General features: G+C 45.6%; 1 protein-coding gene across 1 annotated transcript in view; it reads right to left on the bottom strand.

The window, feature by feature from the left end:
* The window catches only part of DNAH2 (dynein axonemal heavy chain 2), a 107575-nt gene extending 92379 nt beyond the window's left edge, over window positions 1-15196 (bottom strand). Inside the window, exons 1-4 of the mRNA XM_084863818.1 lie at window positions 15119-15196; window positions 12648-12935; window positions 9303-9364; window positions 3088-3258 (exon numbers count right to left, since the gene is read on the bottom strand). Coding sequence (XP_084719944.1) covers window positions 3088-3258; window positions 9303-9364; window positions 12648-12921 — 507 coding nt within the window. The 5' untranslated portion in view covers window positions 12922-12935; window positions 15119-15196. The remainder of the gene's footprint in view (window positions 1-3087; window positions 3259-9302; window positions 9365-12647; window positions 12936-15118) is intronic.
* Window positions 15197-17692: the final 2496 nt, after the last annotated feature.

Raw genomic sequence — 17692 nt, 5'->3', positions numbered from 1 at the left:
TTCTCATACTCCCTCTCATTTTCTCACCACTTTGCAATTTTTGTTACAGTATTCTTTTTACCTTGTCCAAGTTGATAACATTCACATTCTATAGCATAACCATAATTCCCATGCTTATTTAGTATTAGTTCTTTATTTAAATGTACTGAATGTTCATAGCTTCTCTATTCCTGAGTTCTTTATTTGGTTTATTTCGTAATGAATTAAGTTTTTGTTGATGACCTTATTTTTGTTTTTTTATTTTATTTTTTTTTAATATATTTTAATGATTTTTTACAGAGAGGAAGAGAGAGGGATAGAGAGTCAGAAACATCGATGAGAGAGAAACATCGATCAGCTGCCTCTTGCACACCCCCCACCGGGGATGTGCCCGCAACCAAGGTACATGCCCTTGACCGGAATCGAACCCGGGACCTCTCAGTCCTCAGGCCGACGCTCTATCTGCTGAGCCAAACCGGTTTCGGCGAAACATGAGGTTTCTAATATCACTTTGAGATACTGATTTCACTTCCTTCAGATATATACCCAAAAGAGGAATTGCTAGATCATATGGTAGTTCTATTTTAAAATTTTTGAGGAAATTCCAAACTATTTTCAATAGTGGCTGTACCAATTTACATTCCCAATAACAATGCATAAGGGTTCCCTTTTTTCACATCCGCATGCACATTTGTTATTTCTTATCCTTTTTATTATATCCTTTCTAAAAGGTGTGAGGTAATGGTGGTTTTGATATTCATTTCCTAATGATTAGTGGTGTTGAGCATCTTTTCATGTACCTGTTGGCCATTTGTTTACCTTCTTTTCTTTTCTTTTTTTAATATATTTTGTTGATTTTTTACAGAGAGAAAGGGAGAGAGATAGAAAGCTAGAAACGTCGAGGAGAGAGAAACATTGACCAGCTGCCTCTTGCACACCCCATACTGGGGATTTGCCCACAACCAAAGTACATGCCCTTGACCGGAATCAAACCTGGGACCTTCCAGTCCACAGACCGACACTCTACCACTGAGCCAAACCGGTTTCGGCGGTTTGCCTTCTTTGGAAAGACGTATTTTCAATTCTTCTGCCCATATCTTAGATTGTCATTTTGCTATTGAATTATATGAGTTCTTCATGATTTACAAATATTTTCTCCTACCTTAGGTTTTCTTTTCATATTGTTGCTTTTCTTTACTGTGCAGAAGCTTTTCAGATTGATTTTTGATTCCACTTGTTTATTTTTGCGTTTATGTCCTTTGTTTTTAGTGTCAGAAACCTTGTCCTATTTGGCCAATATTTTCACATTTCCCCTCCCTTCAGCTAAAGAGATCTTTTTTCCTTTTAATTTTTTTATTGATTTCAGAGAAAGGGAGGGAGAGAGATAGAAATATCAATGATGCCAAAACCGATTTGGCTCAGTGGATAGAGCATCGGCCTACGGACTGAAGGGTCCCAGGTTCAATTCCGGTCAAGGGCATGTACCTTGATTGTGGGCACATCCCCAGTAGGGGGTGTGCAAGAGGCAGCTGATCGATGTTTCTAAATCTATCCCTCTCCCTTCCTCTCTGTAAAAAACCAATAAAATATAAAGAAATATCAATGATGAGAGAGAATCATTGATCAGCTGCCTACTACACACCCTTTGTTAGGGACAGAGCCTGCAACCTAGGCATGTGCCCTGACAAGGAATTGAACTAGTGACTTCCTGGTTTGTGGGTCAACGCTCAACCTCTGAGCCACTGACAGGGCAGCTAAGTAAACCTTTTAATGGAAAAATGTTGCTTTTCATGTTTCCCAATTCCATTTATTGAATAATTTATCCTTCCCCACAGATTTTAAATGCCATTTTTGTAGAAAATGCTTACATATATGATTCTGTACTTTCTATGTTTCTTTACTGTAGCTTATATAATATATATTCCTGCCCCAGTACAACTGTTTTTAATTATTGTTGCTTAGTAAAAGATTTTCATTTTCACAAGTCTCCTCCAATACTTTCCTTCACCATTTTCTTCTATTCATGCATTTTTCTGGATATATTTTTAAATCCTTTACACAAGGTATCTAAGGACTATGGCACTTTGTTTGGATTGCATTAAAATAGTACATTTTTAGATGGAATGATCTTAATATAATATTAAAATTTCCACTCAGAAGCAGGATATACCTCACTATATCCAAATCTTCTTTCATGGCCTGCAATAAAGGTGTTTTCTTTCCTATAAATCCTACATATATATTTTGCAAATGTTTGTCCTTTGTGTGAATAAAATATTTTTGCATGTTTTATAGCTGATTATTGCCAATATATAAGGAAAATCAATAGCCTGTGTTTACACTTAATAAGTTTCACAAATTGTGTCATTGTACAGGGTCATGCTCATTTCATTATCATTGTTATTTTTGTATGTGTACTGGCAATAACAGCAAAGCAATCGTCTTTTTCTTTTTCAACATTTTATTTCAAAAATTTTCAAGCATATAACAAAGTTTAAAGAATTTTATAATAATGACCTGTACTCCTACCACCCAGATTCTACCACTAACATTTTACTATATGTATTTTAACTGTCTCCCCACCCATGGTTTACCCTTCACTAATGTATTCCCCACCTTGTTGAAATACTTATATATCTAATCCATGGACGCCTTCGATATGTCCTCCTGGGATAGAAGCCAAATTCTTTGCATAACATACAAGGGCCTTTCCAAGCTGACCCCAACTCCAGTATCACTTCCCACAACTCCTCTTTTCTTTGCACATAAAGTGGTCTTTACTTACACAGCTCTTACCCAGCCTCCATGAAATCCTACTTACTCTGCATTCTCAACTCAAATTATCACCTCCATCACCGAGCCTTGCCAGCATTCCACCGGCCACATTAGTTGCTCCCATAAAACTCCTATAAAGTTTTGCTCATGCAACATAATCTGTTGTAAATACTTCTTATATGTCTGTCTTTCCCACTAGACCACGAGATCATCAAAAGCAAAAGCCTGCTTCATTCCCCTCTGTGGCAACAGAACTTGGGCACAGATGGCAGAGATATGCGGAACCCTCAGCCCCTGGAAGACCGCCGTGGAATCAGGAAGCGGAGCACCCACCTGGATAGGCACGCCCAGTTCTAGCTTCAGCCCCATATAAGGGTCAATGAAGACGGTAAGGATGGGCTCTCCCGGGTCCTGGGCAAAGTGTTCCAGAATGGCATCATGCTCCACTGTCCATGTGGCATCCGCCAGTCCTGTCAGCACAATCCGAGACCGGAAAAAGGGCTTCTACAGAAGGAAAACAGAAAGCCAAAAAATATACAGCTGTTAGGATGAGTCATTTCTCCCATCCACAATCACATGTGAGGACACAGAAAATGAGAGAAGTCAGACAGGACCAGAATAATGAAGAGAAAGCTGAGGATGAACTGAATGATAGCTTTCTCGCTTTTGATGAAATAAGACAGTAAGATCCTCTTGCCTCTAAAGTAAAGATAGAATTAGCCGAAACCAGTTTGGCTCAATGGATAGAGCGTCGGCTTGGGGACTGAAAGGTCCCGGGTTGCAGGCATATCCCCAGTAGGGGGTGTGCAAGAGGCAGCTGATCGATGACTCTCTCTCATCGATGTTTCTAACTCTCTATCTCTCTCCCTTCCTCTCTGTACAAAATCAATAAAAGATATTTTTAAAAAAATAAAAATAAAAAAATAAAGTAAAGATAGAATGGATTATAGAGAAAAACCAAGGGTTTTTCTTAGTTTCATTTCAAAGAAGGTTATCCTTCTTTGAGATCTTTTCTTCCCAAGATATTTCATTTATGCCTGTGGTTGTAAAAATGCATTATTGAGCAACTCTCAACCTCAAAGTCACACTAAATTAAGGAACATGTAGGACATTAGCCTAAATAAACCAATTAGAAATATGGAGCCGAAACTGGTTTGGCTCAGTGGATAGAGCATCGGTCTGCCGACTTGAAAGGTCCCATGTTCCATTCTGGTCAAGGGCGAGTACATTGGTTGCAGGCACATCCCCAGTAGGGGGCGTGCAGAAGAAAGCTGATCGATATTTCTAACTCTCTATCCCTCTCTCTTCCTCTCTGTAAAAAAAATAAATAAATATATATATATATATATATATATATATATATATATATATATATATATATATATTTTTTTTTTTTTAAGAAATATGGAGATGACAAGCTGGTAAAGTGATAAGGATGCAAGAGCAATTTCCTCATGATGCAGCAGCCTCCTCAAAATACCAAAATAAGTATGAAATATTTGGTAAAAGCCAATTGGCATAGCAGTGAGGAAGAAGTGAGAATAAAAGACTGGAAAACACCAAAGAACAAATCAATTAGATGGAAAGAAAGTGTAATTGATGACTAGAAAAAAATTAATCTGTAGAACTTCATGAAATAAATTAAGGACACAAAGATATAAAGATATTGCTGAGTAAACTTGAGAAGCCACCCTGTCCTTCTCCCATATTCCTGGAATATGAGAAGGAATTTCTTTTATTTAAAGTTTTCCAGGTCAGCTCTAGCTGATTTGACCCCATGGATGGAGCATCTACCTGCAGAATGAAAGGTCCAGGTTCGATCCCATCAAGGTTACATGCCCAGGTTGTGGGCTCAATCCCCAGTAGGGGACAAGCAGAAGACAGCTAATCAATGATTCTCTCTTATTATTGATGTTTCTATCTCTCTCTCCCTCTTCCTTCTTCTCTGAAATGAATAAAAATATTTTTAAACATAATAATTATTATTATAAAGTTTCCAAGTCAAGAAAACTTAGACAGTGGCCTAAAATCTCCCCTATATTAATCACTTGTATGCCATAAATGTCTATAGACACAAGCAGCAGATCTTGTTTTAATTAAATTCAAAATACCATGGCAGTTAAATGGTTAAGACACAGATGAACCAGTGAGAAAAACACTAAGACCCTGATAAATAAATGGACAAAGGGATGTAAACTAGCATGACATGCCTTAAAAAAATACATATGGAAAAATGTTTAATTTCAGTTGAAATCAAAGAAATACAAATAAAAATAGCAAAGATATATAATTTACTGCCTATCATTTTTTAAAATCCTTGCTAAATTTATAACACTCAGGCCTGGAAAGGGTTTGTTGCTAATGTGAGGACAAAAGGTGCAATGCATTTGGAAAACAGCTTGGCATTATGTTTTTGGGTTTTTTTTAATCATAATGTGTGTTTTTTTGTGTGTGTATTTTTTGTTTTTGTTTTTGTTTTTGTTTTAATATATTTTTATTGATTTTGTACTGAGAGGAAGGGAGAGAGATAGAGAGTTAGAAACATCGATGAGAGAGAGTCATCGATCAGCTGCCTCTTGCACACCCCCTACTGGGGATATGTCCGTAACCAAGGTTCATGCCCTTGACCGGAATCGAACCTGGGACCCTTCAGCCCCCAAGTCGACGCTCTATCCATTGAGCCAAATCAGTCTTGGCTGGCATTATGTATTAAACTAGAGGCCCAGTGCATGAATCCGTGCACCAGTGGGGTCCCTCAGCCTGGCCTGTGGAATCAGGTCAAAACCGGCTCTCCAACATCCCCAAGGGGTCCCAGATTGTGAAAGAGCATAGGCCAGGCTGAGGGACCCCACTGGTGCATGATCAGGGCCTGGGAGCTAAGTGGGAGGTTGCCATCCAGGGAGGGACGATGGGAGGAATTGAGGGCATATCTGGCCTGTCTCACTCAGTCCGGATCGGCAGAACCCCAGCAGCAAGCTAACCTACTGGTCGGAGCATCTACCCCCTTGTGGTCAGTGCACATCATAGTGACTGGTCAACCAGTCAACTATCTGTCCCCTGGTGGTCAGTGCATGTCATAGTGAGCAGTTGAGCAACCTTAGCATATTACACTTTGATTGGTTGAACAACCAACAGGTCAACCAGACACTTAGCATATTAGGCTTTTATTATATAGGATTATTAGAAATGTTCTACCCTGGCCAATTTTGCTCAGTGTATAGACCAGTAGCCTGGAGACTGAGAGTCCAGGGCTCGATTCCGGTCAAGGGCACATACCCAGGTTGTAGGCTCCATCCTCAGTAGGGAGCATGCAGGAGGCAGCCAATCAATGATTCTCTCTCATCATTGATATTCCTATCCTCTCTGAAATCAATAAAAATATATTTTTAAAAGAGAAATGTTCTTTATTCTTTGATTCAGTCACTCCATACATAGGAATCTAAAGGAAATATTAAGTATTTCAAAGTGTGCTAGTTTCACTTATAATATTCATCACAGTATTATTATGAGAGCAAAAAAATTAGAAATGGCAAAATATTCAAGAGTCATGATTTAACTATGGTGCATACATCTAATCAAGAACTATACAAAGCCGAAACCGGTTTGGCTCAATGGATAGAGCGTCGGCTTGGGGACTGAAAGGTCCCGGGTTCAATTCCGGTCAAGGGCATGTACCTTGGTTGCGGGCATATCCCCAGTAGGGGGTGTGCAAGAGGCAGCTGATCAATGACTCTCTCTCATTGATGTTTCTAACTCTCTATCTCTCTCCCTTCCTCTCTGTACAAAATCAATAAAATATATTAAAAAAAAGAACTATACATAGATCTAATCAAGAACTATACTGCCATTTTAAAAAATAAAAATAATAAAATGGTGCTTACGAAAAGTGTATTGTAGCTGGGCTGATGTGACTCAGTGGTTAAGTGTTGACCTATGAACCAGGAGGTCACAGTTGGATTTCTGGTCAGGGCACATACCATAGTTTCAGGCTTGGTCCCCAGTAGGGGGCATGCAGGAGGCAGCCGATCAATGATTCTCTATCATTGATGTTTCTCTCTCTCTCCCTTCCTTTCTGAAATTAATAAAGACATTTTAAAGTATATTATAACTAGAGGCTCAGTGCATAAAATATATGCATGAGTAGGGTCCCCAGGCCTGGCCTGTAATCAGGGCCAATTGGAGCCTTCCAGCTGCTGACGGGGACTTCCTTCATTCTGCACCACCCCCTGGTGGTCAGTACATGTCATAGCAAGCAAGCAATATCCCGTGGAGACAATTTGCATATTAGGCTTTTATATATATAGATAACTTGAAAAATGATAAAATGTTTTGTGAGAAAGCTTAATAAATTATAATATATGGTACAGTTAGGATTATTTTATTTTTTGTTGTTAATTCTAATCCAAGGATATTTTCCCATTGATTTTTTAATAAATGTTTTTATGGATTTCAGAGAGGAAGGGAAAGGGAGAGAAAGAGACAGAAACATCAATGATGAGCCCTAACTGGTTTGGCTCAGTGGACAAAGAGTCAGCCTGTGGACAAAAGGATTTTGGGTTCAATTCCGGTCAAGGGCACGTATCTTGGTTGCAGACTATTCCCCAGCCTGGGCCGTGGTTGGGGCTCATGCAGCAGGCAACCAATCAACGTGTTTCTCTCACATCAATGTTTCTCTCTGTCTTTCCCTTTCTCTTCCACTCTTCCTAAAAATCAATGAAAAAATATCCTAGAGTGAGGATTAACAACAACAAAAAAATCAATGATAGCCGAAACTGGTTTGGCTCAGTGGATGGAGCGTTGGCCTGCGAACTGAAAGGTCCCAGGTTTGATTCCTATTAAGGGCACATACATCGGTTGCGGGCACATCCCCAGTGGGAGATGTGCAGGAGGCAGCTAATCGATGTTTCTTTCTCATTGATGTTTCTAGCTCTTTATCCCTCTCCCTTCCTCTCTGTAAAAAATCAATAAAATATATATTTTTTAAATCAATGATTAGAGAGAATCATTGATCGTCTGCCTCTTGCACATGTCTCACTGGGGATTAAGCCTGCAACCTGGGCATGAGCCCTGACCAGGAATCAAACTGATCTCCTGGTTTATAGGCCAATGCTCAACCACTGAGCCACACTGTTTTTGTGTGTGTTTAAGAGAGTGAAAGGAGGGGGGAGAGAGAGGAGAGAAAGAGAGAGAAACATCGATGTGAGAGACACATTGGTCGGTTGCTTCCCACACATGCCCTGACTGGGACTGGGGATCCAATTTGCAACCCTGACCAGGAACGGAACCCTTCAGTGCATAGGCTGACATTCTAACCATTGAGAAACACCAGCCAGAGCCAGTTAGGATAGTTTTTTATTTTTATTCATTTTTTTAATATATTTTTATTGATTTCAGAAAGGAAGGGAGAGGGAGAGAGAGATAGAAACATCAATGATGAGAAAATCATTTATCGGCTGCCTCCTGCATGCCCCACACTGGAGACTGAGCCCACAACCTGGGCATGTGCCCTTGACCGGAATCGAACCCAGGCCCTTTCAAATAATGGGTCAACACTCTACCCATTGAGCCAAACCAGCTAGGGCTAGGATCGTTTTTTTAAAAAAACTCACAAACCTATATACGGAAAGAAAAGACACATACCAAAGTATTAAAACTGAGTGGTTTAGGCTGTCATAATATGACTTTTCTTTTTTCTTTCTTTGTTTTACTTTTCTGTACCTTCCAATGTTTTTTTTTAATGAGTTATTACTTTTCTCTCATTTAAAAAAATTTCAAGGTCACCACTCCATTCTTCTAACCCAAGTATGTATAGCTAGGCTCTGATACAACTTGGAAATAAAGGAGTAGGGGTTACTTAGTGCCACTTTCTAAAAGTGCTTGAAGTGGCTTCTGTAAATTATTTTTCCAAAGGAAAAAACTGAAAGAAAGGAAAAAAGAAAATGTCTTAGAAATTAGTATCCAATTAGCCTTTGCCAGGTGATTCAGTTGGTTTGAGCGTCATCCCATTCAGCAGGGCACATACCTAGGTTGCTGATTTGCCTGGTCATAAAATGTAGGGGAAGCAACCAATTGATTGGTACCTCTCTCTCTCTCTAAAAAATCAATAAAAACATATCCTCATACTGTTAAAAAAAAATTTTTTAAGTTTCAGTTTAAAAAAAAAAACACATATCCTCAGGTGAGGATTTAAAAAAAAAAAAAATTAGTATCCAATTAGGAAAATATCTGCCCAGCTTGTTCAATTTGTTCAGAAGTTCACCCATACAATTGGTAAAGCTTGTCGACCTTTTACCCAAGGTGGGGAGACAAGGAAGGGACAGCTAAGATGCCTGTTTCTCACTTAAAACCCTCTTCTTCTGGAGGGCTGGTGGCATGGAAAACTTTGGCCTTTACTGAGTGAACTGGATCTGTGGTGAGTAGGTATCAGTAGAGGATATAGAAGGAATGGACAGACTGAAGAGAATTCCTTGGACACCATGCTACAACCAATCTTTTGAGTCACCATTTGTTGGAGAGGAATATTTGTCTCAGGGAAAACCTAAACTTACCACATCCACTTCAAGCTCCTCTGATTCTTCTTTCTGTACTTCAGGTTTCTCCAAAATTGGCTCTGGGAAGAATAAAAATTCAAAAATGAAAGCATTCCTTAAAAAGTTAAACATAGTCACCATACGACCCAGCAATTTCACTTCCAAGAGAATTGGAAGCTGATACTCAAGTAGACATTTGTGTGCCAATGTTCATAGCAGCACTATTCACAATAGCCAAAGGTGGAAACAACCCAAGTGTCCATCAACAAGTGAATGAATAAAAAACAAACTGTGGTGAAATATTACTCAACCATAAAAATAAAAAATAAAAAAAGAATGAAGTTCTGCTACAATTCTACACCATGGATGAACCTCGAAAACACTAGGCCAAGTGAAAGAGGCCAGTCAAAAAAGACCACACATTGTATAATTCCATTTATATGAAATGTCCAACACAGGCAAATCCATAGAGACAGAAAGTAATTAGTGGTTACCAGTATCTGAGGGGGAAAGGGAAATAGGGAGTGACTACTAAAAGGCTAGGGTCTGAAGCAACTTAGAAGTAAAGATGTAGGGGTCATCTGGTACCAATTTCTCAGGCTTAAAGTGGCTTATCGGGGGTGGGATGAAAATGCTCAGAAATTATATAGTGGTGAGGGGTGCACAGCTTTGTGAATACACCAGAAATTGCTGAATACTTCAAAGAGTGAGTTTCATAGTAAATGAATTATATCTCAATTTATACCAAGTGCCTGTTCTTTTAAAAAGCTGCCTGGGGCTGGAGGGGTGCAGGGGAGGCAGGAGAATAAGTGCAGTCAGTACTAAGTGCATATTCTAAGCATTCTGGCCTTCCATTCTCCTCCCAATCCTCTTCTCACGCAGGGAAGTTGGATTCCACAGAAATTGGCCCCTTTCCAAACACCCAGGCTGCTGGGTACTCATTTCTACCACATTCACCCTGGAACCCATCAAAACCCAGGAGGGTGTTTCTCTCCTGATGTCTCTGACCCACGTGTACCTCCTCATCTGTTGCTTAACAGGATCCTGGGATAACGTTGGTGGGTTTCCCATCTCCCATGGCTGAAAGGAGGAAGGAACAACGAGATGGAACCAAAAGACTCTGGGGAACACAACACTCCAACTTCCAGAAAGAAAAACTCAGAGGGGAGTGAAACACAGAGGTCAAGGACAGGAATCAGGAAAAGGGATGGAGTAGATGATTCCAAGAGCTTTTTGGTATACGCAGCAGGTGACCAAGAAATCCACCGCCCTTTGAGAAAACTGAGGGCATTCAAGACTTCAGACAGGAACTAGGCCAGGGGAGGGAGACTGGGACAATCCTAAGAATAAACTGGTTTTGCCTGGCCAGCATGGCTCAGTGGTTGGGCGTAGGATCTACGAACTAGAAAGTCATGGTTCGATTCCTGGTCAGGGCACATGACTGGGTTTTCTCAGTCCGAAGGGTGGAAGTCTTAGATCAAGGTGACAGCATGATCTAGGTAGGGCCCTCTTCCCAGTCACAGACTTCTCACTGTGTCTTCACGTAGTGGAAGGAGGCAAGGGAGCTCTCTGGAGCCACTTTTATAAGGCGCGAATCTCATTCCTAACAGTTCCACCCTCATCATTCAAGCACCTCCCAAAGGCCCACCCACCAGCACCAGCACTTTGGGCATTGGGGTTTCAGCATATGATTTCTAGAGGGACACAAACATTCAGACCCCTCTGACTCTAAAGATTACGGGGATTAATGTTCATCTCAGGGCTCCCGTGGAGACCCGTCTTCTCTGAACCTCCATCAGGGTTATGCATCAGCTGGAAAACCGCCCATGAAACTCTAAAAAGGCCTACAGCCAAGGTAGTCAGAGATGCTTGGGTTTGGTGGTCAGTGCTTTCATTTAGAAGCTCTTTCTCTTCCTATCCCGGAGGATTCTCCAAATTGAACATCACTGCTTTCTCTCTTCCCCCAACCTACTCCTGGTACCCAGCTTCTAGGAGCCAGTCCCATTTCAAACTGCTTTCAAGAGACCTCAGAAAAGCCAAAACTGGTTTGGCTCAGTGGATAGAGTGTCGGCCTGTGGACTGAAGGGTCCCAGGTTCAATTCCGGTCAAGGGCATGTACCTTGGTTACGGGCACATCCCCATTGGGGGGGGGGGGGTGCAAGAGGCAGCTGATCGATGTTTCTAACTCTCTATCCCTCTCTCTTCCTCTCTGTAAAAAAATCAATAAAATATATATATATATTTTTTTTTTAAAGAGAGCCCTCAGAAGAAAAAAGTTTTGCACATTTCTAGTCTCTGGATCCTAGGGCAAGGCCCTATGGCCCTTTCTCCTTGCTCACCCTTAATCTATCAACCTTTAATATGAAAAGGAATTCTATTTCTCTCGTCTTGAGAAGCTGCTAGCAGTGTAAAGAAGCCCCAGTGGCTGAATGTCGAACTATGAACCAGAAGGTGATGGTTCAATTCCTGGTCAGGACACATGCCCCAGTTGTGGGCTCCATCCCCACAGTGTGGGGCATACAGGAAGCAGCCTATCAATGATTCTCTCTCATCATTGATGTTTCTATCTCTTTTCTCTCTCTCCCTCTCCCTTACTCTCTGAAATTAATAAAAATATATTTTTTAAAAAATATTTTTTAAAGGAAGCCCCAGGTAAAAGGAAAGGACTATACTTAGCTCACAGTCAGATCTACAATGGCCTGTGCCCTAGGAACGGCCCAGTGACAGCAGCAGCTACCACAATCCTCCCCACCCTATCGGTCCCAGCTCATTTCACAGGGAAAGAGCCTCTCAGATCAAAGCACAGGAGGCAGCCTCTTTACACTGTTTTCTCTCTCAGTCTAGACCTCAGGCTTCTTTTCCTGTGGCCCTGAACCTGAACCTCCGTAGCCACAGCCCTGCAGAAATGAGGGTGGAGATACAGAGCCTCAAACAGATGGGGAAAGCATCAGTCAGGCTTAGGATTCAAAGGGTGGCAAAGCAGACTGTCTCCATGGTGATGGGCTTAATGGGAGAAAAACATTATTTGTTTTGCCACCCAGGGTGAAAATGGGAAAAAGGAAGAGATTAAACCCTCTCCAGTGGGGTAGGAGCAACTATGAGCACTTGAATAAGGAGGAAGAGGCTAAAATAAAGGATTGGCTGGTGAGCTCCTGGTGCACTGGGGGACATTTTTAAGGCAGAAAGAAGAAGCATAAGGCTCTGCAGGAGGAAAATACACAAAAAGGGGCCCATCGGCAGGCCTGAGAGTCTACTAACCCCCTGCTTCTTACCCAAAAACAATAAAACCTGCTTGTTCCCCAGCCCTAAGACCCTCCTGAATATTAATACTTTCCCTCCAATCCCCTGGCAGCATGTACCCACCAGACTTCTCCCTGACACGCTTCGGCTCTGGCTTCGGCTCTGGCTCTGGCTCCGGCTCCGGCTCCGGCTCCGGCTCCGGCTCCGGCTCCGGCTCGGGCTCGGGCTCGGGCTCAGGCTCAGGCTCGGGCTCCTGGCTCGCCTCCGGCTCCGGCCCCGGCTCACTGTCAGGCTGGGCGGCCTCCCCAGGCTCTGTGGCCGGAGCAGCCTGAGCAGCTCGCTTGCGGGCACTCTTCTTGCCCCCCACCTTCCGCTTCTTCTCAGCTTTGGTGGACATCACGCCGCCAAAACCTGCAGACACACAGGAAACCCGGCGTCCACACACAAACCCACCGCAACCCGGGCACCTGAGACTCGCAGTCCCTGCTCCATTAGCCACAGGGGCGCTGCAGTCCTCACTCCTTCCCCTGGGACACCCCACTTTCTTCAGGGCATTGGCTTAGAAGTCAACGTGATCCCTTGAGGCATTAAGAATATGCAAGTCGAGAGTGTTTGCCTGCGGTCTGAAGGGTCCCGGGTTTGATTCCGGTCAAGCGCATGTACCTTGGTTGCAGGCACATCCCCGGGGGGGGGGGGGGGGGGGGGTGGTGCAAGAAGCAGCTGATCAATGTTTCTCTCTCATCGATGTTTCTGACTCTCTATCCCTCTCCCTTCCTCTCTGTGAAAAATCAATATTTTTTTTAAAGAATATGGAAGTCAAAGATGGTGGCCCAACAGACACCCCATTAAGGAGGGTTTAGGAACTCCCGACCCTGCCCAGAAGTATGAGAACCTAAGATAATCAGGAAAAGGTACACCAAGCTGAGGTGTGGTTACACACACCCTCAGCCACTCTATCCCTCAGACGTGGTTGGTGAGAGAGGACCCAGGGAAGGGAAGACTGTCCCCAGGTTCCCCACCCTTTGTCACTGTATCAAATCAGTGAAGCAAATCAGTACGATTTTTCTTTGTGTCTACTTCCCTCCTAAGTTACCCCTGCAAAGGGGAGGAGGGGGAAATGGGAAAATACTCCTCCTGCTCATACTAAAATCTGCAACTTCCTTAAGCAAAGAAAAAACATATTTACAACGTCTCATTAGCTTTCAACTCCTGAGGGGTGGGAACCCTGCTGTGTGTGTAACTGAAAAGGTCTCAGCATATCTGGCTGAGTAACTGTGCTGACTGGTCATGAAAACCAAGACCAGCCGAAACCGGTTTGGCTCAATGGATAGAGCGTTGGCTTGGGGACTGACGGGTCCCGGGTTCAATTCCGGTCAAGGGCATGTACCTTGGTTGCGGGCATATCCCCAGTAGGGGGTGTGCAAGAGGCAGCTGATCAATGACTCTCTCTCATCGATGTTTCTAACTCTCTATCTCTCTCCCTTCCTCTCTGTACAAAATCAATAAAATATATTAAAAAAAAAAGAAGAAAAGAAAAAAGAAAAGAAAGAAAGAAAGAAAACCAAGACCATTTGACTCCCAATGCCCTGAGGCCAGCCTGGAGAGGGAAGGACCAGTCACCCACACTGACTTTCTCATCGTGTGTGGGGGGAGGGAAGGAGGGACGAGGGAGGCCACGTGGGTGCCTTTCCCAGAGCACAGGCTGGCTGGGAGCCGGGCACCCCTGGCAGGCGGTCAGGGCCCCAGGGGCACCGTCTGGCTCGCTGGGCAGGCCCTGTCCGCTCCGCCAACTCCTGACAGCCACCTGTGGCTTTCCTTCCTCAGCCCCACAGGCTGCCACAGGCACGGATCACCGGTGATGAGTTCCAAACCTGAAGGGTCTGTACTTTGCTCCAAGGAGAAATGTTCAATTAGGCCAACACGTCAATAAAACCAACTACAGCAGCCCGGCTCCCGCCGCTGGTCTCCAGAGAAGCGTCAGGCTGTGCTTCCCTGCCTCGAGCCGGAGCCTCCGGAGCGGAGCATTCGGCTGCCAAGGCTGCCAGCACCCTCCCGCGGGTTCACCCCATGTCCCTGGGGCCTGACTTGTGGGATTAAATTTAATTTAATTTGCCAAAGCCGGTTTGGCTCAGTGGATAGGGTGTCGGCCTGCGGACTGAAAGGTCCCTGGTTCGATTCCGGTCAGGGGCATGTGCCTTGGTTGGGGCACATCCCCAGTGGGGAGTGTGTAGGAGGCAGCTGATTGATGGTTCTCTCTCACCGATGTTTCTAGCTCTCTATCCCTCTCTCTTCCTCTCTGTAAAAAATCAATAAAATATTTTTTAATTTAATTTAATTCTATAGGGGGCCGGCCTTCTCCTCAAACTGCCCACCAGTGGGCGAATGTCCTCTCTCAACAGCTTCCTCCTACAGCTATCGCAACTGTCCCCGCTGCTTCACCTCAGCGCCAACTGCCCCTTCATCTCCCCTCCCCCCCAACTGCCGCTCCCCCCCCCTACAACTGTCCTTCCTCCCCCTCACCACTGCCCCGCTCCCCGCGACTCCCCCATCAGCCCGGCATCCTTCTCCTCCTCCCCTCGGCCCCGGACACACACCTCACGGCGCCGACCCTCTCCTCCCCGGGCCGACGGAAGGGCCACTTCAGCTAACAAGTTGCCCCGCTCGGCCCTCTCAGACCCGCGCGTGCACGCGTCGCCATGGAAACGAGGGGCGGGGCGGGAGCGGGCGTCCTCGGCGCAGGCGCAGTGAGGACCGGCTCCGCCGCCCCGCTCGGCGGGAGTCTCGCTGCCGGAGCTCAGGGCGGGAGGGCTGGGGGCGAGGGAAGACGCTAAGCCTGGCAGGCTGGAGGGTGTGTGGGGCTTGGGGCGGAGGACGGAGCTCAAAGGACTGTGGAACAAGGAGCTGCCCTCCTGCGGGACACTAAAAAGGGGGAACCCGGGCGTCCGCCCCGCTCTGGTCTGAAGGGCCGGTTGAGCCCAGCAGATGGCGCCCGGGGTCCCGCCTGCGAGGCTCATTAGCGCTGCAGAAGGCGCTCCGGGATTTCCAGGCAGCCGCGGCTGCAGCTGGGTGCGGAGGAAAAACCGGGGCTGGAGCACCCCTGCCCTCTAGCTCACTCCCCCTTCTTAATTCGGACCGGGGTCTAAGGATCAGCCCGCACCGCGGGGCGTTGGCGGGGGAAGGGAGAGAAGAATGGAACTGGAATTTTTGGAATCTGAGGATTGGCTTTGGAAAGCATCGCTCACTTTGGGAGTAACGGGAGGCGGGGATTCCTGGGGAAGGTGACCACGCCGGGGAGGCGCTGAGATCTCCATCAGAACAAAGGTTGCGTCCTAGGGAAGCGAGGGGAGAGGGGTGTGAGAGGAGGGGCAGCCCTCAGCCGCGGCTAGGGGGCGCTGCGGGCCGTACCTGAGGCCAGAAGACGCTTTCAGGGAGACCTGGGAGATAACGGGAGGAAGCCATCCAGGGGGATGGGAAGGCACCCCACCTGCCTCCATCAATAGTGCCTAATTAAGACAAAGCCAGCAGTAAGCCCACTGATTGCATTTCCATGAGGAGCTAAATTGATGGCATTTTCTTTGCTGGATGAGGAAAGGGGAGCTGAGGTGGGTGTTCCTGGGGGTGTTCACACCTGACAGGCCTCATTATGCCAGTCTGGCGCTGAGAGGAGTGGCAGTCTCTGATATCCCTGAAGAGCCAGTGAATGAACCCACACTCAGACTCAACTCTGGCCTCACCATTCCACCTACCTACCTACCCTATCTTTATGTCCAGAATTGACAGACCCTGCCCTTGGCACCCACCACCACCACCATGATCTTTGGGCTCTGATTTGTGGCCTCCTGCCCAGCCCAAACTCCGGTTACTGAGAGCAAGGATTGAAAGAGAGAAGGGTCCTACCGAAACCGGTTTGGCTCAGTGGATAGAACGTCGGTTTTCGGACTGAAAGGTCCCAGGTTCGATTCCAGTCAAGGGCATTTACATTGGTAGGGGGTGCATCCCTAGTAGGGGGTGTGCAGGAGGCAGCTGGTCAGAAGTTTCTCTCTCATCGACGTTTCTTGCTCTCTATCCCTCTCTCTTCCTCTTTGTGGAAAATCAATAAAATATATTTTTTTTTAAAAAATGAAAGAAAGAAGGGTCCTGCCACACCCCAAAACCAGCTGCACAGCAAGCAATGCTAAGTGGGAGTTCCTTTAATCAGATAGGCGGTGGGTGGCAGAGGGAGGAAGCATAATCGGTCAGATCCCCCCGGAGAAGTTCCAAAGAGGTGAAGATGTGAGGGGAGGCCTCGGGCAGGGGCTCTTACGGGCAGAGCTCAGGGCTCCCCCGGGGTAAGGAACTGTTGTGTAGACCCCAATTCTTTTCCGACTCCAACCTTGGCTACGCCTAAGGATCTCAGCCCCCTACATTATGCTAAATAGGTAATCAAACATTTCACTTTGCTAATTACTGCTCAATCCGATTAAACGCTGCTGAAGCTCATCAACAGAGGTGGAGGCAGGGGGAAGGGATGGAGTGGGGCCAACCACAGCTGTGAAGGGGTCTCCCCAGGGGCCCTAGGGGACAGCTGAGAAACAGACTTGGTAGCAAGACTCAGAACATCTTAAAAAATTGGGGGATTTGGGGGGTGGAGAAGAGTTGTGCCAGTAGGACTCTGAGTCTCACTGCATCCTCCCAGCCTCAGGCTCGTCCCTCCTCCCAGAACCTTCATTCCCCTCAGAACCCAGGCATCCGGCCATTCCCACAGCTCCCCGCACACACCCCTGCCCCAGCTTTAATAAGTTCTGTTCTCTCACTGTCAATATTTGATTTCTCAGAGCCATCTCCACGGAGAGAGGGGAGCTCTTCCCTTGCTTCCCCCCTACCTTGGCCCTCTCTTGCCCACCCCGGTCTCTTTGTGCCCCCAACCTTCTCTGAACGAGCTGACAATGAAATGATATTAAAGTCTTAAGCAACTCCAAAAGAATGGTTGTTATGGTGAGGGGAGTGGGCAGGACGCCTGAGTCCCCGAGGGGAGCAAGGGCTAAGGAGGGGGAGAGTGAGCCCCAGGCTAAGGTCTGGAGGCCCCAGTCCCCAAAGGGGAGCAACAGATTTGAGGTGACCTGGGGGCCAGACCTCTGGATCTTGATGGGAAGTAGGGCTGGGGGCTAGGAGAGGTGGATGAGAGAGGA

This window comes from Pipistrellus hanaki, assembly GCF_964339955.1.
Source record: "Pipistrellus hanaki genome assembly, chromosome: 16".
NCBI lineage: Eukaryota > Metazoa > Chordata > Mammalia > Chiroptera > Vespertilionidae > Pipistrellus > Pipistrellus hanaki.
Note: the sequence above shows the minus strand (reverse complement) of the source record. Positions and strands in the feature narration are given on the sequence as shown.